The 22,550-nt window shown below is 43.7% G+C and overlaps 1 protein-coding gene across 1 annotated transcript in view; it reads left to right on the plus strand.

Moving 5' to 3' along the window:
- The window catches only part of STAB1 (stabilin 1), a 382,691-nt gene that overhangs the window by 233,031 nt on the left and 127,110 nt on the right, over positions 1 to 22,550 (plus strand). The window contains exons 46-50 of the mRNA XM_040408846.1: positions 1,086 to 1,133; positions 1,228 to 1,311; positions 4,367 to 4,513; positions 14,657 to 14,779; positions 17,730 to 17,789. Of these exons, the coding sequence (XP_040264780.1) occupies positions 1,086 to 1,133; positions 1,228 to 1,311; positions 4,367 to 4,513; positions 14,657 to 14,779; positions 17,730 to 17,789 (462 nt within the window). The remainder of the gene's footprint in view (positions 1 to 1,085; positions 1,134 to 1,227; positions 1,312 to 4,366; positions 4,514 to 14,656; positions 14,780 to 17,729; positions 17,790 to 22,550) is intronic.

The following is a 22,550-nucleotide window of genomic DNA, read 5'->3' on the forward strand; positions in this document are numbered from 1 at the left end:
TCACCTATTTTTTATTTTACTCTCTTATTTAGCGCTGACATATTCCGCATTGCTTTACAGACATTAGCATCACACTGTCCCCAAGGGAGCTCACAATCTAAGTTCCCTATCTGTATGTTTTTGGAGTGTGGGAGGAAACTCATCAAAACATGGGGAGAACATATAAACTCCATGCAGATGGGACCTTGGTTTGAATCAAACCTAGGACCCTAGCGCTGCAAGACACAGAATAGATGATAAGTGTATGGTCTAACTGCTGGGTCCCCCATTAAAGTATGGGGTATTCATTCATATGCATAGAGTGGCAGTTGAGCATGCATGCTGCTGTTCCAGTCACCTATATGGAACTGACGGAAATCAACAAGCACATTATATAGGATTGTGTGTGAGCACTCTGCGATGTGATCAGAAGTCTTTGTGCATAGAGGGGAGATGATCTGTCCCCATTATACCTATTGACAGTGGTGGATCCTGTGTTATCTGTTTGTATCTTTATAAGGGCTCATACACACGAATGTGTGTGGCCCGTGCCCATATTGCGGATCCGCAAGATACGGAGCAGAGCGGACGTTCGCAGAAGCACTACTGAGAACTATCATGGGATTTTGATCCGTGCCTCCACACCACAAAAAAATACGACATGTCCTATTATTTTGTGTTGGGGACTGAATCTTGTGGATCGTGAATCCATTCAAGTGAATGGGTCCACATACGTAAACGGTGGGTACACAGGTGGTGCCCGTGTATTAGCGGTCGGCAATACGGGCACAGGCCGCACACGTTCCTGTACATGAGCCCTAACAGAGGTGTTACTCTTCAGTGTAATCCTGCCCTTTGATGAACCACTGTACAGAGCACACACTGAAATATGATCTCTGCAAGACAGTGAATGGTAGCCGATTGTGAGTTCTTAATGTGCACAACATATACTGTACATGGTATACTTACTAGTGAATTTGACAGATGTGAATTCATTGAGAGTTGTGCTTTCATCTTCATGTAAGTATAAAACTAGGCAGTTTTCCTAGCAGTGTTTCTTAAATCAGATTCCTCTTGGGTATCATGAGCATTATATTATTTTATAGGTGCTTCGTTATAATACAGAAGCAAATCGTTTCGAGTCTCTTCTCCAGGTTAGTGATATAATTGCAAAATAAAAAATTGGATGGACATTGGACAATAAAGAAAAATGTAGTAATTTCTCAATTTTATCATTTCTTGGGATAGCGCAACAACATTTTCGATTTATCTGAAGAAGGACCTTTCACAGTATTTGCGCCAGAGAACCAGGTTATTGAAAACCACACCACGGTAATTACTGTACAATAACGACATTCTGGTTTAATTTCTATTTGTAATGAATTTCAGGGTTTAAGATTATGTTTAAAACATAGTACAGGTCATTACCATCTGCTGAAAATGAGGGAAGGCATGAAGTGCTGCTACTTCTACTGTCCTTTCAGTATATTCTTCAGATACTGTAGGGACAGTAGTGTTAAACATTATTGCATTATACTTATTAGTGAAAATGTTTTTATTTTTAGATCTAGAAAACATGGTATAAATAGTCTCCTTAGCAACACTCTAACTGAGCATTGGTGTACGGTATTATCGTGAATTTTGAGATTCGGGAAAAAATAGACTTAACACAACATAAAGATTTACTAGACTATGATAAAAGATATATATATATATATATATATTATATACAAAAGATAAGTCTCCTGGCCCCTCCTAGCCCCACCTAAAGGTCTTCAGTGTGCAGTACGCATGTACAGTTACTTCATACTTCAGGAACATGGCAGGTATCAGGCACCACTAACTAGCTACATTACAAGGTATTAAAGGGGAAGGAACCACTAAAATACCTTGCTGTACAATTGATAAGGAGAGCGGCATCTACAGTGTTCTGCTTAACGATGAAGACAACTTTGTGTACCTACAGAGGTTTCCATCCTACATCTTGTCATTACCCCAGTCTCTGTTGTGTCCCTGCCTAATTGTCTTGGCAGCTCGGCTAGATTAGCTCACTTTTCTTTGCTTTTCTGCAGGGAAGAGAGCGTTGATTGGGACTGCCAGCTCGAAGCACACTTACTGGCAGCGCAGAAAGCTGTAGCCCTATTTCTCTTCCTGTTTTCCCATTGATTCTCTTAGCACTGGGAAGATATAGAGAGGAGCGGGGCTGCAGCATTCTGTGCTGACAGTAAGTATGCTGTGTTACTAACAACTTGCAGTCCCTATCCCTGCTTTCTATCCTGCACTTGCTAAGAAAAAACATCAGGAAAGAGAGCTAAACTAGCAGAGCTGCCAGCACGTCAGTTAGGCAGGGACACAGCAGAGACAGGACACATATAGGGAGGAAGGCACTAGTGACAGGAGGCTGGCTGGAAGCCTGTTTCTATGTACTCATAGTCTTCTTCAGCGCTCAGTAGAACACTGAAAACTGGCTCTCCTTAGCAATGCTAATAGTCTTTGAAGGGGGGGGGGGGGGGTCTGTATGATCAGTATGCATAATATATGGTCGAACAAGGAAATCTGGTCTGGATAGATTAATAAGACGAAGACATATAAAATAGAGACAATTACACAAGCTATTCAGGTAACCCCTTTGACGGATATGCTGCAGTAATAGTGGCCCTAGACATTACATCTGGAGTGTCAAATATTTATGCAATATTCTTTTGGTGAAGATATTGTTAGGATTATTATAGTGATGAAGTGAAGATTTTTGCACTGACCACTAATAAAACGTGGTCTGAGTGTTATTGTAACAAATAGTGGGTGTGGACCCACTGCGCCAACTAACCAGCTTGAGTTTGGACTAAACCTAAGGTTGTTATCCGGGCAGTTCCCTGGTATTCATCACAGGGATCTGGATTTCGCTGCAGGAGACCAACCAGGCTGCTTTCTCCTGGAGTAGTCCTTGTGTAGATGGCAGCTAACCTGTGGCGGTCAAAGACACTGGTGTGAAGCACTGCAAATGTGTTTCAGCTCATCAATATTTTTGGGATGACTTGCGTACACAGACTTGATCTTAAGGTTAAGGTCAGGACTGTGACTTGGCCACTACAAAACACAAATTATTCTTCATTTTCAACCATTCTTTAGTTGATTTACTTATGTGCTGTGGGTCATTGTCTTTTCACATCACCCAACATCTCTTTAGCTTGAGGTCATGGATGGCTGTCCTTAAATTCTCCTGTAAAATGTTTTCATACACCTCAGAATTCATTGTGCTCAATGATTGAAAGCATTCATTCCATAAGGCAGTAGAGTAATTCAAAACCATGATGCGTCATCTGCCACCCTCCACGGTGACATTTAGGTGTTGGAATGCTGTGTTTAGGGATGCTCATAGTGTTTTTGGAGTGATCTTAATGAGATGCTCAATCCTATGGAGAGTACCAATTTTCTACATTTGTAGGTGATTGGTCTAACTATAGATTGATCTGAAGCAATGCTTTTGTAGTAATTTTCAGCTGCATACGTTTCTATAACGCATCTCTTAAGGTTTTCTGAAAGTTATTTTCTTGCAACTGCAGTTTGGATCTTTTCTGTTCTCTAGCAACATTTGATATCTTTAATTGCTAGATAACGGATATTTCAACCAATTATTTAATCCTTATCGCTGATTAAAAACATTTAATAGCATTGGCGACACTTGCAGATTGATGTTGGTGAATTTTTTTTAGCCTCCCTGAACATTTTAGGATTGTGGGCAAACTTAAAGGGATTTTCTGAGATTTTTTTTTACTGATGACCTATCCTCTTGGATAGGTTATCAGTATCTGATCGGTAGAGGTCTGACACCCGGGACCCCCGTTTGAGAAGGCATCGGCACTTCTGTGAGTGCTGTGGCCTTCTCACAACATTCCCTGGGCAGAGTGATGACACATTCATCAATCACGTGGCCTAGAAGCAGCTCAGCCCCATAGAAGTCAATGGGGGCACTTCTGTGAGTGCTGTGGCCTTCTCACAACATTCCCTGGGCAGAGTGATGACACGTTCATCAATCACGTGGCCTAGAAGCAGCTCAGCCCCATAGAAGTCAATGGGGCTCAGCTGCTATACAGTGTAGGGCGCTGTGTTTGGTAAGCTGCGAGGAGGCAGTGGTGCTCACATTAGCGCTGGTGCCTTCTCAAAACAGCTTATCGACAGGGGTCCTGGGTGTCGGACCCCCACCGATCAGATACTGATGACCTATCCAGATGATAGGTCATCAGTAAAAAAAATTATATTGGAAACCCCTATAATTATAATAAATTCTCTGTGTCTTCGGCTTCTGATAAGTGAGTGGTACTGCTGTGTTACTAGGTAACTGAGAAAAAATACATACCATGATACTGTGCTGTCTATCATCTTTCAGATTGAAGATTGGACGAGAAAGAATATTATTTCGCATTTACTCCGCTACCATCTAGTAGGCTGCCAAAAGTTACTTATTGACGATCTTCAGAATATATCATCCTTAACTACAATTTCTGGTGGTACGATTAGATTATCTATAAAGAATGTAAGTCAGTGATTTATCTGCATTATCTGTGCAACCTCACACCTTACAGCTTTCTCAGGAGTGTAAAATGGATCCAGAGAATGATGGATGGGAGGTGTAACTGTGCCATGGATGTGATACTGTTCGATTCTGCAGAAATTAATGTTTAACTAAAGGGAGTCTGTCTGCATTGTTGATGCAAAATGGCTGACAGACCTTGGTAGGGTCAGGGACAGAAGGTGATATGTACCTCTGTCCCTGCTTTTAATCAATGGAGTACTATAAAAATTAAGTTTGAATGAGGCAGACACTTCTACTGCAACTGCGGGGGAGAGGGGGCAGGGCATAGGGCACAGGCTTCAGACCCTTATAGCTTTATTAAGATTTTATGTTGTGGGCTTGTGCTAAAATAAAAAAAAATTCAAGTTTCTCCCCATTTTCAGGTTTCTCCAGAGATGTTCGATTGGGTTCAAGTCTGTACTTTGCTCCATTCAGCTTTCCCTCAAAACTGACCAGTCTCCCTGCCCTAGCTGCTGAAAACACCCCCACAGCATAATGCTGCCACCACCATGCTTCACTATATGGATAGTATTGGGCAAGTGATAAGCAGTTCCTGGTTTCCTCCAGACATGACGCTTAAAATTGAGGACAAAAAATTCAATCTTGGTTTCATCAGACCAGAGAATCTTGTTTCTCACAGTCTGAGAGTCCTTTAGGTGCTTTTTTGAAAAATTCCAAGCGGCCTTTCATGTGTCTTCTACTGAGTAGCGGCTTCTTCATGGCCTCTCTTCCATATAGCCCAGATTGATGGAGTGATGCAGTGATGACTGACCTTCTGGAAGTTTCTCCCATCTGCACACAGGATCTTTGAAGATCTGCCAGTGAACATTGAGTTCTCGGTCACCTCTTTCACCAAAGCCCTTGGTCATTTCAAACTTTTTTTCATTTCAGAATTGTGGAGGCCACTGTGCTGTTGGGAACTTTCGGTGCAGCAGAAATTTTTTGTACCCTTCTCCAGATCTGTGTCTCCCTACAATTGTATCTCTGAGCTCTACAGACAGTTCCTTGGCTTGGTTTTTGCCCCGAAATGCATTGTAAGCTGTGAGACCTTATATAGGCGGGATGTGTCTTTCTAAATCATGTCCAATCAACTGAATATACCGCAAGTAGACTACAATCAAGATGTAGAAACATCTCAGAGATGATTAAAAGAAATGGGAGGCCCCAGAGCAAAACTTCAAGTGTCATAGCAAAGGACCTGAATACTTACGTCCACACATAATTTTAGTTTTTACATTTTAATTAACTTTTAAAAATGTCTAAAATTCTGTTTTCACGGGCGGAGTCTAGCAGCGGAGCTGGATGCACGCATGTAAGTGAGCTTCGCTGTGGATCGCTGGAAAGCAGACATCTTAAGCTATTAATTAAAGCTTGGAAATGGGCAAGGCCGGGAGCCATAAGATGAAGGACACCCCTGGTTCTCAAAAACTGAGCTCCAGCCTCGAGAAATTCATGAGGAAAGCGGAGCCGGTGCCAACGTGCCAAGAAAACAAGATGGCGCTGGGTAAGACACCACGCCAATCAAGAGGACAAGCAGATAAGTCTGAGAAAGAAAGGGAGATATCAGAGATGAGAGACCCGTCTCCAGATCATTTATGAGAATGCTGCTAGCAGAAGCTACAGACCATTTGGTTCAAAAGCTAAAGGACATGCAGAAAGATCAGCTCCAGCTGGGGGAACAAGTTGAGGCCTTGGAGTCTAACCAGACAGCGCTGATTAAGTTCAATAGAGCGGTGACCCAGAACTTTGACACGGCTCAAGCTCACATCAACACTCTCTACAATATGATAGAGGATCAAGACAACAGAGGGCGCCAAAATAATCTCAGTCTGAAGGGATTTCCCAAATCCATTCCAGCGGATTCCATCATGACAGACTTTTTTACCTCGTTGCTGGGGGCTGATAACACAGTCGACCTTACCATGGACAGAGCGCATAGGGCACTGCGCCCTCCACCTAAGCTCAAAAAGCCGCCCAGAGACGGTTCTCAAGGAAAATAAACGGACATACCGTTGGTTACATCCCTTCGGCCTCCTTATAAACCTCCCGGATAAGAAGCTAGTCGTCAGGGCCCATGGAGACCTCCCTAGAGTGTATACTGCCTTGGATATTGAGGCCTTGCAGGTAGAAGATTGGAACCCTGCGAGGGAATTATCAGCCTTACCGGAGCTCCCAATAATAGAGCCGTGGTCACCTGGACGCACGCTGAGACACAAGAGGAAACACAGAAAGCTGTCTCCGAACCATCTCCAAGCTAACCCGGACTGAGGTACTGGCAGGCTCTCTGCTATCTTTACAAGCCCCAGAGCCTAGCCGTTGTTGGAGTCGCTACCTCTCTAGGGGCCTCACCCTCAGTAAGTCGGCCGAGAGAGGCTCCCTAAAGGTCCTAACCAGGGACTAGCCCTTTGTTCTAAGTTGCACTTATCGTTGTTTTTACACTCATTTGATCTGCAAAGTTGATCCCTTTACTACAATTTTATTTTCTATTTCTATTGTTATTTTTTTTTAATGAAGGGATTTGCACTACTTCTTCCTGGGGGGAAAGTTGGCCATATCCCGAGCCTCCCCGATCTTGAAGGCCCGCATGACCTAAGATCCACCTCTCGACAGCTTATGTCCCTGCCCCCCCCCCCTCTCCAACTGTCTATGGATACTAAGTTACAGTGGAACATTTGTAGGATGTTATATATGTTTTTTTAATTGCACTCTTGCCCGGGACAACCCGGGATCAGTTAATACCTGTAAGTAGGATGATTAATATGCTGTCCTTTTTATGCTTTGTTATTTTATATGTTTGGTACCCCCCCCCCTCCCCCGTCCTCTCCCTTTCCCTGTCTATTCCCTCCAACTCACCACTTTATATGCAAGGAAACTATTTGGCTATAGCTAAAGTTACCTACCCAAAGAAACAGATGGAGGACCTATATAATGTATTTTCTGCATATCGCTCTCCCAACTGTTCGTTATGGCATCTATAAAACTTTGTTCCTATAACGTGAGGGGGTTGAACGCGCCATCCAAGAGAAGCCAAATATGTCATATGCTACGTAAACAGCATGTAGACGTAGTGATGTTGCAAGAAACTCATTTCAAGGCTGGGCATATTCCGCACCTCGACCACCTAATAATATACAACCAATGGCTTTATAGCGCAGAGTCCCACACTAAAGGGACTAGTATAGCGATCCATAATAAACTTCTCTTTGTGGTGCGTTCGACCCTCTCTTGTGGTGATCGGTTCTCAAATGTGTACCTTTGGTAACTGGTATGTTCCTAATGATGGTCAATCCACCTGGATGTCGTCAACTATCTCACTATTTCCCAACTTCGCAGAGGGTATTGTCTTCTTGGAAAGTGACATTAAACTGGCCCTGGAACCTCAAATAGATACATCTAAAGTAACTTCAGCGCTTTCCCAGGTAACCCTGAGGAGAGTGAGGGCATCCCTACACCAGATGGGCTTGACAGATATTTATAGGGTGATGCACCCTGCGGATGGGGATTACACGTTCTACTCTACAGCGCACAAATCATACCAGAGATTAGATTATTTATTTGTCCCTGCCCCTCTCTTGCCCCAATGTGTTTCTACCTCAATAGGCTCCATTCTCTTATCGGACCATGCCGGACCATGCCCCGATTTTCTTAGAGTTCCTTATTCCGCAACTCACAAAGAGCGAATTCCGCTGGCGCTTAAATGAGACTTTACTGGATAAGACGGAGCATTTAGCCGATATTAGAAACCTCCTGGAGGAGTATTTCACTCTAAATGATTCTCCTCAACTACCGTCAGGAGTCATCTGGGAGGCACATAAAGCGTTGGTGAGGGGTAAGCTGATTTCCTTGGGCTCCTATCTTAAGAGACAAAGGGAACGGGCAATTCAGGAATTTCATAAGAAGATATCCACTCTGGAAATGAGAGCCACAAAAAAAAACACTGACGGAGGAGGTACTTGCACGCCTAGATGTCTTAAGATCAGAGCTAAAAAATCTCTTAATTAGGCTACTTTCACACTAGCGTTCGGGTGTCCGCTCGTGCGCACCGTTTGAAGGGGCTCACGAGCGGCCCCGAACGCATCCGTCTGGCCCCAATGCATTCTCGGTGGAGGCGGATCCACTGAGAATGCATCCGCCTGCCAGCGTTCAGCCTCCGCTCCGCTCAGTGAGCGGACACCTGAACGCTGCTTGCAGCGTTCGGGTGTCCGCCTGGCCGTGCGGAGGCGAGCGGATCCGTCCAGACTTATAATGGAAGTCAATGGGGACGGATCCGCTTGAAGATGACACAATATGGCTCAATCTTCAAGCGGATCCGTTCCCCATTGACTTTCAATGTAAAGTCTGAACGGATCCGCTCAGACAACTTTCACACTTAGAAAATTTTCTAAGTTTTAATGCAGACGCATCCGTTCTGAACGGATGCGAACGTCTGCATTATCGGAGCGGATCCGTCTGATGAAACATCAGACGGATCCGCTCCGAACGCTAGTGTGAAAGTAGCCTTACCCGCACTGCTAAGCTATATCTATCTTCCCGCTTTTGTTACTATGCATATGCCGATGCCTCGAGATTCATGCTCTCACAAATTAAAAAGCGTAAAGCTACATCCTACATACACTCTATCAGAGGTACACCCGGTCATATTTTCTGCAAATTAAGAGAATACTCACTAGATTCCTGTGACACAATGGGAAGCCTCGCTTGCCCCATTCGCTGATTTCTCAACCGTGTTCGAAAGGTGGATTGGGTGTCCCTAATTTTCACATGTATTATAAAGCGGTCAAGGGGATGAGAGGGCTGGAGTGGCTCAGGGATGATGGTGAAATGCCTGACCTCCTGGCAGAACAAGCAGGTATGCTAGTCCCCCTTAGATTGTGGCTGCTGAGTCCCTCAAGGTATAAGCGGATGGCGAGTGCTTCTATGGATCCTCTAACTAGGGCTATAGCAACAACTTGGCACACTGCTCTTTCTAGTAAACTATTGTCTCCTACCCTCTCTCCCCTACTGCAAGTGAGAGATGTGCTGAAAGACGCCCCAACGCAGTTCCAGGCCACCGTTACAGAGACCAATAGAAAGATATGCACCCCGATAGTGGATCTGTATTCTGACAGGGGAATGAACCTAGAGTCACTGCAGCAGTCATATGCGATGTGTTCATTTACCCATTTTTATTTGGTGCATGTGATACACTATTTAAAAGGGAGACATCCTTCATCAAGTCATACTTCACCAACTGAGTTTGAATCTATGGTCTTATCCCGTAGACCCCCTACTAAGATAATATCCAATATATACGCATCAATGCTAGAATACAATAAGCGGCATACCTATAGTTTTTTTTATCTCATTGGGAGCGAGACTTAGTGCTTATGCACACGAACGTAGTTACTTTTCGCTTCCGTTCCGTTTTTTTTGCGGACCATATGCGGGACCATATGCGGAACCAACGGAACAGAAGAGGACTTAAATCAGAGAAAAAAAAACTCAGATACGGAACAACGGATCCGTGAAAAACGGACCGCAAAACAACAATGGTCGTGTGCATGAGCCCTTAGAGACATCCTTTACCACCAGGGAGCTGACATATATGCTGGCACTCCTAAAATAGCAAGATGTGTGCGTCTACAAGAAAGCTACTATAAGATCTTGACTCGATGGTATTATGCACCAGAGAGGTTACACAACATTTTTCCTGCAACCAGCCATTTGTGTTGGCGATGTGGGAAACAGATGGGCACTTTTTTCCATATCTGGTGGCTTTGCCCTGCTAGTGGGCTCTTCTGGAGAAAATAGAGGAGGCCTTGACTTAGATCTTTGGGAGCCTTATTGGGGTTATATGAGGCGGTGACTTTGATGGCGGATAAGAAGCGCCTGGGTCAACACATCTGTGTAGTGGCGATGGCAGTAGTAGCCTCTTATTAGAAATCAGAGTTGACTCCCCCCTTGTCACTGTAGCAACTGAAATGCAATCAGGTCTACAGATTAGAACAAATAGCACATTCGGTTGCGGGTACCCCTCACCTATTCCACAGGATATGGAAAGACTGGAGACGATATAGACACCTTGCCTTATATATATATATTAGTTAATAGGTCCAAGCCTTATAGACTGATAGTCCCTCATGTGAGATGGGGAACCCACTAAATCTCCATTATAACCGCACCCCCCTCCCCCTTCTATCTCTCCCTACCCTTCTACCCCCCCCTCCCCAGTTAGTGTTGTTACATAAGTATATGTTACATAAATATGTTTCTAAGCTGCTCAAAATAGTATTATAGGAGGAGTTATGCAAAATTGGCTTACATGAAAAAGAAAAAAAAAAATTAAATATAAATATGACCCCCACAAGAATTATTCAAAAAGAAAAATATGCCCACAGAAAAGACTAGTGTGACTACCGTAATGGATATATGGGCATAACAAAGGGCAAATTGTGTACAGGTGATACCATATAAACACACTTAGATGTGGGACGATTTTTATGGTTACGCGCGGTTCCGGAGGTTTGATAGTGATGCGGCTTGCTGGAGTTACTCAAGGTTCCTTTGATGTGAGAAAAGCGCCCACCAGGGTATAACGTCACAGGAGAAGTGTTGTCGGGAGATGACCTGTCCCTGGGTGTCCCTGTATGCTATCCCTGCGTAGAAGCGGAGCACCCGCCCCGAAAGGGGCGGCCCCCACTTCTCAGTGGCTAAACCCTCAGAAATGCCCTAAGAAACATAGAAACATAGAATGTGTCGGCAGATAAGAACCATTTGGCCCATCTAGTCTTCCCAATATACTGAATACTATGAATAGCCCTTGGCCCTATCTTATATGAAGGATGGCCGTATGCCTATCCCATGCATGCTTAAGAAGCCCTGGATAGATTATGAAGCTGAGCCCCGACATGTTTCCCAATTCAGGATAGCAATGGTTCATCAGGGGACATAAATAGTATCAGATAAGGTCACAGATGGTGACTACCAAAGATAAAATAGGCGCAGATGTATGCCAAAAACTCCCTCTTTTATACTCACTATATTCCCTGTGTTTGAAAATGGCACTCCTTGCGGGACATGTCGTGCCGGAAGGAGGTGAAGCTACGCCCCATTACCGGTATTTGGAACGCAAATGCGTTCCACGATGAAAATATACTTAAAGGGAACATGTCACCGGGATTTTGGGTATAGAGCTGAGGAGATGGGTTGCTAGATGGCCGCTAGCACATCCGCAATAACCAGTCCCCATAGCTCTGTGTGCTTTTATTGTGTAAAAAAACCCTGATTTGATACATATGCAAATTAACCTGAGATAAGTCAGAGCTTGAAAATGTGACTCTTCTCTGGTCACACTAGTAAGATATGACTCTTTTATGTTAATTTGCATAAAAGGCGAGAAGTACAAAAATGCATAATACTTATTGAATTCGTCTGCAAATCAAATTAAAAGTGTAATTTATATGTTTAGGGTAACACAATGAACATTTAGAAACGCTCAGTGAGGGTAGCATAGTAGAGGTGACAGGTTCCCTTTAAATAAAGCTGTATAACACACATAAGATGTGATCAGGTGGAGAGTCTTACTGATAGGAGGCCATATACATGAGTGATGTGTCACCAGGACCGGTCTCATACGAAATAACGCCAGAGTTTGCGCACCCACCGGAGAAAAAGTCTATTCCGGTGAACGAAACGCACTTTTGGTCTGTGGAACGCACAGGGGAGCGTTATGGAACGCAAGCAACTGAATATAGAAAATAAGTTGCCATGCACGTTAAAGGTTGTTCTACTTTCATATGTTGAAAAAGTTAAAGGATAAGGAGGGAGATATCCATAATCCCCGGATCCCCCTAGATTGATTATTATAGATGTACACTGGTAACCTATCCTGGTCAGATACAATGGGCAGATTAACTAGTGTACAAATTTGAATAGAGTGTCACGGATGGTGTTGCAGAAAACAAGAAGTAACAAATAAAGATCCGACTGACTTGATCCCAAACTAAGGAACAAAAGGGTGAGCCCTATTAAAGCCCTAGAGCTCTCCCTGACTGCTCAGCCCATGCAAAGATCTCAATGATAGAAAGTTGCATGTCCACGTACCTCGACTGAATGACACCTGAAAACCCTATAATAGTGAGGGGACACGACCACCGGCTCCCTGCACTAAATTCGGAGGGAGTCAGGGTCACCTAGAATCAAGCCAACAGGAAAACACAAATAAAGGGATAGACTTATCTGAGAAACCAGCAGTAGCAACTTCTAGCAGTGAGCACAATCCAGGAAGTAGTATAAACCGCAAAGTGAGGCAGTATGGGAGGGGATATAAAGGGGAGGCAATCACTGCTAATAGATGACAGCTGGGAGAGGGAGAAGAGATGTCAAAACGAAACCAAAACAAAAGAACATCATGCAGGAGGTACTGAAGAACGTCTGTCAGAACTTCTCAGAGATCTGGCGGTGACATAGAGTGACCAGACTATTATTAACAAAACCAAAACAATACAGAAGCAAGGGAGATATTAGAGAAAACAGGCAAAGGAGATTTGTTCATTGAGGCCCAGGGGAGACACTGTTTTGAGGCGGTGTATCCATTGGGCCTCTTTGCAGAGGATCCTCTTGTCCCAATCACCACTCCTAGGGGATTGCCCCAATTACTTGAAATTTAAGTGTCCTATAGTCCCCATTATGATATTCAAGGACATGGCATGCTATAGGTTTGTCACAATGGTGACTAATGTCTCCAAGATGATCACCTACCCTCCATCTCGGTTCACTCTTCGTTTTACCGACGTAGTTAAGGGGACACTCACAAGTGCACATATAGACCACGCCCTGAGTCTTACAATTTGCAAAATCTCGCATTTGATAGGTGATACCAGGCGAAAGGTGGATTTAAGGATCATGGGGCAGCAAATACAGTTAGCCATCAAACAGAAAATAATTAAAAGAATGAACTCAAGGATTTCCAATACATAATGATTATGGGTCCTATATTGTATACCCCTGCTTTTTAGAAAATATTCAGTTGCCTCTAGACTACACTGGTGTGGTATTCCGTTGTACAATGCTTCCACATCTATAGAGGCAAGGTATATACTGTCATCCACTGTAATATTTTCAATTTTCATTCATGAGATCTGTAGCATCCAGTATATGAGATGGAAGAGATGATACGAAGGGGCTAAGAATCTCGTCTATGTATACACTACTATTTTGTGTGTTTATATGGTATCACCTGTACACAATTTGCCCTTTGTTATGCCCATATATCCATTACGGTATATCCAGTCACACTAGTCTTTTCTGTGGGCATATTTATCTTTTTGAATAATTCTTGTGGGGGTCATTTTCATTTTTTATTAGAAACTATTAAAAGTTATATTTTAAGTTTTTTTTTCTTTTTCATGTGAATAAATATGTTTCTGCATAATGCCATGCCATGCCATGCCTTGCCTTTTATGTAGGCTATCCATTGTCTTGGTAATAATTGCAACTATGCTATGTATATGCTTGGAAACGTACATATTACATTGTATCTGAGACGTTTCTCGTTCAGTGGCATGTCAAAACATTACTGTGAGACTATGTACGGTTTGTCATTTTGATTATGATGTCTTAAATAAAAATTTAGGTTTTCACTTCCTCTTTATGGGGTATTGCTTGCACAATGATGGGGAGAAGCTTGAATTTGTTTGATTTTAGCACAAGGCCACAACATAACAAAATGTGAAAAAAGTGAAAGGGTCTGAAGACCTTCCAAATGCACTGAATGTCTGTCAGCAGTTTTGCATCAACCATACTGCTGACAGATTCCCTTTAATTCCTGTAAAACAACCGCTATTTAACCTCCTTCATGGTGTAGCTGGCACTCCTGTGAGCTCAGGCTCAGAAATTCAAAATGACAGATCAATGAAGGGGCATATGCTTCTGTACAGTGTAGCTGGATGGTGGGCCCACAGTCTCATGGTCTCACATTCAAGGTAGTCTCATTATTTAGGCAGTCGTTTCAGACTTAATCTAGATTTGATCAATTCAGTCATAACTTGCATGATGTCTCCTATAGTTTGTTCTTTATCTTGACCCGATATGGCGTATATGCTGAAATTATGTAATTATTTTTAGGGTGAAGTGTACTTAAATGATTTTGCAAGAATAACTAAGAGTGATAAGATGGCAAAAAATGGAGTTATCCACGTAATTGACCAGGTTTTGATCCCAGAAGTTCCTATAAACGGTTCAGAGAATGTGAGTATGTCGTTAATAATACAAAGTTCAGTGTGAATTGCAAAAAAGTTTAATTTGAAGTCGAAGAACTACAGAAAATAGAGAACTCTCACAAAAGGAACATGTAAGACTACAGTCAGATTAGATGTCAATAAATGAAAAATGTCCTGCGCGGCAGCGCTACCAGTCTTTTCCAGGACGAAAGCCATTTTTGGATATTACAGAAGATGCTGAGCCACAGTGAATGGTAAAAGTGAAGAACCCAATTAAATATATATTGTGATGCCTTACCCTGGTGTTATCTGCCGGTGATAGGTCCTGACTACTGGCTCTGGTAATGTTAAGACATCCCTTGTGCACAAAAGTTTCTAGAGTTGCCAAGATCTTGTCAGCCACATATGGCTCCTCGCTTCAGAACAAAGGAGACTGTGGAAATATTTTAAACCAAATACCCAATTTTATAAGAGCTAATGCAGTGAGAGGGTGGACGCAAGTGATCTTTGGAATATTTCCTCTTGTCAGAAGGGTTCCTTGATGATTAGGTGTCCCAATACTGTTAATCTGTCAGAGAACGTGACAGCAATGTTCACTTATGGTATGTTCACACAGCGTGAAATCTGCACGCCATTATCTTGAAATTGCAGTTCATACATGTCACATCTTGATGCGACTGTTTTTGAATGGGGCATATCTGTCTGCCGCAGTTGCATGAGCCACGAATTTCTGCCATGAGGATGGGGAGGCAGTATTATCTGATGCACAGCACTTTCTGTGGCAGCGTCACTGACATGTGTTTTTTGCTTATTTTAATGTTCTGGGTTTAATAGAGAAATTTAAAGGGGTTCTCTCACTTCAGCAAATGGCATTTATCTTGCAGACAAAGTTAAGGCACTTGCTAATGTATTGTGATTGTCCATGTTGTCTACATTGCTGGCTTCATTTTTCCATCACATTATACACTGCTCGTTTCCATGGTTACGACCACCCTTCAATCCAGCAGAGGGGGACGTGCTTGCACACTGTAGAAAAAAGCGCCCTCCCTTCATCCCGGCCGCATAAAGGCCGGCACTTTTTCCTATAGTGTGCAAACCCGACCACCGCTGCTGGATTGTAGAGTGGTCGTAACCCTGTTTAGACAGCATGATCTGCTGCCCAGAAACAATAATTGGTGTGCCTGCACGAACAACAGGATCACCCGACGAACGAGCATATCACTCATTCATCAGGTGATCGAGGCACATTTAGATTTGCAGATTGTTGGGAATAAGCATTTGCAGGAATGTTCTTTCTCGATAATCTTCCAGATTATCGGGCAGTGTAAATCCACCTTTAACGCTGACTGTGCAGGGACACACCCATTTGACAACAGGAAGGTTAACAGTTGTCAATGTATTCATAAATTTCATGTAGGAGTAACAGAGGAAGAGCACAACACAGAGTTATAAGAAAAGACGCCCCAAAATTGTTACTGCATGGGGAAAATACAAGTATATTCTAAAACAGACATGTCAGGAGAGGTGACAGATCCTCCTCTTTAAAGGAATTTTGTCATCAGATTTAACCCCTATAACCTAAACATATGCTCATGTCCGGACTAATAAGAAGAATCCTAAGCTGGCCTTATTAAACCTCACTGTGGCTCTATTTGCCCAAAAAACTGTTTTTTTATAACCTGTCAATCACTTACTTAAGGTGCCCAAGGGGAGGTCCGTTAATACAGGGTGCCCGGCCGCACCCCTCGCCGACCGGTGTCCAGTGCCGCCTTCCCTGTCTTCAGCGCCGCCTTCTACAGCTCAGCGCCGCTCCGCAATCCTCCCCGTCCCTCTGCCAGATCCCGCGCCTGTGCACTAGGCTCAGCCTGATTCGCCCGTGTGGACTCCTGGCAGCAGCTTTGTTAAAAGAAGTGCGCATGTGCTGGCCTGATGCGCACTTTTCTCAACGAAGCTGCTGCCAGGAGTCCGCACGGGCGCATCAGGCTGAGTCTAGTGCGCAGGCGCGGGAACTGGCAGAGGGACGGGGAGGATTGCGGAGGCGGTGCTGAGCTGTACAAGGCGGCGCTGAAGACAGGGAAGGCGGCGCTGAAGACAGGGAAGGCAGCGCTGGGCACCTGACTGCGAGAGGTGCGGCCGGGCACCCTGTATTAACGGACCTCCCCTTGGGCACCTTAAGTAAGTGATTGACAGGTTATAAAAACCAGTTTTTTGGGCAAATAGAGCCACAGTGAGGTTTAATAAGGCCAGCTTAGGATTCTTCTTATTAGTCTGGACATATGCATATGTTTAGGTTAGAGGGGTTAAATCTGATGACAGAATCCCTTTAAGGACAAAGTTTATTTCAAACTGTGGCATTTGTGATTGTGAGAGGCCAGTGAGAAAGAAGTGAATTTAAAAGGGGTTGTGCAGGATCAGGATATTTTAAGTCATCAATATCAGATGAGCAGGGGTCCGACTCCTGACACCCCTGAGGATCAGCTGTTTGTAGGGGTTGCGGCACTTGTGTTAGTGCTATGTCCTCTTTAATATTTACCTGCATACCATCTCGTTTGTGACGGTAATGCAGTGTACACTGCACTACCTCTACAAGTGGGACGATGCACAGGTAATTTTGAAGCGGAAGAGGCTCTCGCATGATCACTGCTACCCCTTTCAAACTGCTGATCATGAAGGTCCTGGAAGTCGAACCCCTGCCTATCTGATATTGATGACCTAAGCTGAAGTTCATCAATATAATGCCACTGCACAAGTCCTTTAACGCTATGCCTATGTACAGGATTTGCTCCTCTATATCAGAAAAATAGACCTCCGACCACTATTAAGATTACTGGTAATTGCTCAGAAATTTGGACCTACTTAGACTGGAAAAAAAATAAAAGGACATATTGTAGTTTACAGTGTTTGATCCTGTTTATGAATATTTCTTTATAGAATGTATTTATTGCATTACGTTTAATCATTTTATTATCTATCTGCAGTTAAATATAAGTGAAGCTGCTGAGTTATACGGCTACTCTAAATTCATCCAGCTTCTGCAGGTAACTTGTGTTTCATGCTGAGTAAGCGTTTTCTCTTGGTTTTTCTCGAATGTGCAGTGAAATGGAAAATTTATAAAAAGGAAAACTGGCTTAGTTGCCCATAGCAACAAATCAGATTCCACTTTTTATTTTTCAGAGCTCCTTTGGAAAATAAAAGCTTGAATCTGATTGGCTGCAATGGGCAATTAAGCCAGTTCTACTTTACACCAGTTATGATAAAGCTCCCATAGAGTTCTCAATTTAGAACCATTTTAGGGTGGGGTGTGGGAAATCAATTGTAAATGAAACCATAAATGGTGTTTTGATGTTTTGAGCTTATTTTCTCTACCACAAAACATTTGCACACAGAGGGGGATTCTTTAGGAGTTACAGCTTTGGCATTACAGGGAGTGCAGAATTATTAGGCAAGTTGTATTTTTGAGGATTAATTTTATTATTGAACAACAACCATGTTCTCAATGAACCCAAAAAACTCATTAATATCAAAGCTGAATATTTTTGGAAGTAGTTTTTAGTTTGTTTTTAGTTTTAGCTATTTTAGGGGGATATCTGTGTGTGCAGGTGACTATTACTGTGCATAATTATTAGGCAACTTAACAAAAAACAAATATATACCCATTTCAATTATTTATTTTTACCAGTGAAACCAATATAACATCTCAACATTCACAAATATACATTTCTGACATTCAAAAACAAAACAAAAACAAATCAGTGACCAATATAGCCACCTTTCTTTGCAAGGACACTCAAAAGCCTGCCATCCATGGATTCTGTCAGTGTTTTGATCTGTTCACCATCAATATTGCGTGCAGCAGCAACCACAGACTCCCAGACACTGTTCAGAGAGGTGTACTGTTTTCCCTCCTTGTAAATCTCACATTTGATGATGGACCACAGGTCCTCAATGGGGTTCAGATCAGGTGAACAAGGAGGCCATGTCATTAGATTTTCTTCTTTTATACCCTTTCTTGCCAGCCACGCTGTGGAGTACTTGGACGCGTGTGATGGAGCATTGTCTTGCATGAAAAAATGTTTTTCTTGAAGGATGCAGACTTCTTCCTGTACCACTGCTTGAAGAAGGTGTCTTCCAGAAACTGGCAGTAGGACTGGGAGTTGAGCTTGACTCCATCCTCAACCCGAAAAGGCCCCACAAGCTCATCTTTGATGATACCAGCCCAAACCAGTACTCCACCTCCACCTTGCTGGCGTCTGAGTCGGACTGGAGCTCTCTGCCCTTTACCAATCCAGCCATGGGCCCATCCATCTGGCCCATCAAGACTCACTCTCATTTCATCAGTCCATAAAACCTTAGAAAAATCAGTCTTGAGATATTTCTTGGCCCAGTCTTGACGTTTCAGCTTGTGTGTCTTGTTCAGTGGTGGTCGTCTTTCAGCCTTTCTTACCTTGGCCATGTCTCTGAGTATTGCACACCTTGTGCTTTTGGGCACTCCAGTGATGTTGCAGCTCTGAAATATGGCCAAACTGGTGGCAAGTGGCATCTTGGCAGCTGCACGCTTGACTTTTCTCAGTTCATGGGCAGTTATTTTGCGCCTTGGTTTTTCCACACGCTTCTTGCGACCCTGTTGACTATTTTGAATGAAACGCTTGATTGTTCGATGATCACACTTCAGAAGCTTTGCAATTTTAAGAGTGCTGCATCCCTCTGCAAGATATCTCACTATTTTTGACTTTTCTGAGCCTGTCAAGTCCTTCTTTTGACCCATTTTGCCAAAGGAAAGGAAGTTGCCTAATAATTATGCACACCTAATATAGGGTGTTGATGTCATTAGACCACACCCCTTCTCATTACAGAGATGCACATCACCTAATATGCTTAATTGGTAGTAGGCTTTCGAGCCTATACAGCTTGGAGTAAGACAACATGCATAAAGAGGATGATGTGGTCAAAATACTCATTTGCCTAATAATTCTGCACACAGTGTAATGCATTACAATCAATCCATTGGTTAAGTGGGTATGACACAATGAGGCTGGAATGGCCATCTGATGTAAATGTTCCAGTACTTATTTTTGATGGTGCAGGGACTTGGGATTTGCGGCTCTAGATTTCTTTTATAGGTCTAATAGTAAGATGGTTCTTAGTGGCCTTGTGTGTCTGTTTGCTTTATTGGTAATGGAAACTTTATTGGACCATCAATCTGGCCATACACTGCTGATAAAATCCAATTTACTCAACCCCTGCTGCCATTGACCTGTACTGACAAGAGAATGTTGGGGCACCCCCATACACTTTAGATGGTCATTTGGTCCCACCAAAATCTGCAGGTTTGGCCAATATGCTTCTGCATGACCAGTCTTAGAGAAAATATAAATCTAATGAAATAGACAGGAGAATTTAAAGAGGTTGCATTGTGCATTTTTTACTAACCTTTTGAGTCCTAAAAAAACTAGATTTTTGTACTCACCGTAAAATCTGTTTCTCTTCCGTTCATTGGGGGACACAGACATTGACCATGGGTATAGATGTTGCCGCTAGGAGGCGGACACTAAGACCACAAAGTGTAAGCTCCTCCCTCTTCAGCTATATCCCTTCCTGCAGGGACCAAGCTAATCAGTTTAATGCAAAAGCAGTAGGAGAAGCCAGACATAAGAAAATCACATTATGTGCAAACCCAGGACCGCACAGGCCCGAAAAGGCCCATAAACAAAAAACTGTGTGGGAGCTGTGTCCCTCAATAAACGGAAGAGAAACAGATTTTACGGTGAGTACAAAAATCTAGTTTTCTCATCCGTCTCATTGGGGGACACAAGCATTGACCATGGGATGTTCCAGAGCAGTCCCTGGGGGTGGGCTTAACTACAACCCCCCTGCCAATCAGAGAACCGCTGTTTGCAAAACTCTACGCCCCAAAGAAGCGTCAGAAGATGCAAAGGTGTGCACCCTTTAAAACTTAGAAAAAGTATGCAAAGACGACCAGGTTGCTGCCTTGCACACCTAAAGGGCCGAAGCCCCGTGATGCATCGCCCAAGAGGCTCCCACTGCCCGAGCCGAATGAGGAGTCACCCGGAAGGGCGGGACCCGGTCCTTAACGCGGTACGCTTCCACAATAGCCAAACTAATCCATCTGGAAATGGAAGTCTTTGACGCTGCCAGTCCTCGTCTCGGCCCCTCTGGAATCACGAACAGGAAATCCGTCCGCCTGAAAGATGCCATCTGGGACAGATAGATACGCACTGCATGCACCAGATCCAGAGTATGGAGCGACTGTTCTCGAGGATGAGACGGGTCCGGACAAAATGAAGGAAGAATAATCTCCTTATTTAGATGGAATGTCGACACCACCTTCAGCAAGAAGGACTGCACAGGGCGAAGGACCACCTTATCCTGATGGAGGATCAGGAAGGGTGACCGACATGACAGAGCCATGAGTTGCAACACTCTACGGATAGAAGTAATTGCAACCAATAAAGCCACCTTATAAGACATGAAACGCATCGACACCTGCTGCAAAGGCTCAAATGGAGAAGACTGGAGAGCGTTGAGCACTAGATTAAGATCCCAAGGATCCAATGGAGGTTGAAAGGGGGGCGCAGCATGCGCCGCCCCCTTTAGAAAAGTCCGAACCTCTGAAAGCGAAGCTAAATTTTGCTGAAAAAGAATGGAGAGAGCCAACACTTGCCCTTTGAGAGAGCTGAGAGCCAGCCCGACTGCAGGAAAGCCAAAAGTCGCGGCAAACAAAAACGAACGGCTTCCTGGCACGAATCATAGTCTGGACCACTGCATCCGAAAAACCTTGAGCCTTCAGTACAGTGGCTTCAACAGCCATGCCGTTAAAGGTTGCGACCCTAAATTCGGGTGGAAGATCGGCCCCTGCAAGAGCAAGTCCTCCCGTATGTGAACTACCGAGAGTGCCGGACATGTTTCTCTGCCCAGCTGAGAATCAGCGCCGTCTCCTCCATGACTGTCGGGCTCTGGGTACCTCCGTGGAGATGGTCGGCCCAATGTCGCAGAGAGAGCCGAATCGCCCTCAACTCCAGAACATTGATTGGAAGGGAACACTTCTTGCGTGACCATACCCCTTGAGCAGAGAGATTTTCCAACACTCTCCCCCAACCCTTGAGGCTTGCGTCCATTGTTAACACCTTTCAACGGAAAGGGAGGAACAAGCGACCCGACGTCAACATCGGAGAAACCATCCACCATCTGAGGGCCCGGCGTACTGGGGCAAGGAGACGCATTAGCCGATCCAAGGAGGCTGGGGAGCGATCCTAGCTAGACAGAATGGCTCGCTGAATCGCTCTGGTATGGAACTGAGCATAGGGAACTGCTTCGAAGGCAGAAACCATGTGCCTCAGAGCCCGCATGCAGCGACGAATGGGAACCAGAGCTGGCCAAAACAATGGTTTTTCCAGAAGCAATAACATCTTGTGAGGCTACAAAAAACCTCTCTGTCTATAATTGACAGCACAACGTTCCACCTGGAATAACATACAATGTCATAACAAAAAAGCCAGTGGAAATAATATATCCAATTTCATATCACTTTATTATGTATAAAAAATAGAGAGAAAGGGCAGGATGGAAAAAGTATACAGAAAAGCGAAGGGCAGATATTCCACTAGACTGTCATGTATCCCCACAAGGCTAATAAGCACTAACCAGGTACCAGGTCAATGCTGTGTCTCACAAGCACCCAATGCATGCCCTGGAGGTGATATAAAATATACACACCCCAATGGAAAATTGCATAATATAATACAATTGTATCAAGGAATATTTCATGGATGTTAGTGAGA

This window comes from Bufo bufo, chromosome 9 (genome assembly GCF_905171765.1).
Source record: "Bufo bufo chromosome 9, aBufBuf1.1, whole genome shotgun sequence".
NCBI classification, from domain to species: Eukaryota; Metazoa; Chordata; class Amphibia; order Anura; family Bufonidae; genus Bufo; species Bufo bufo.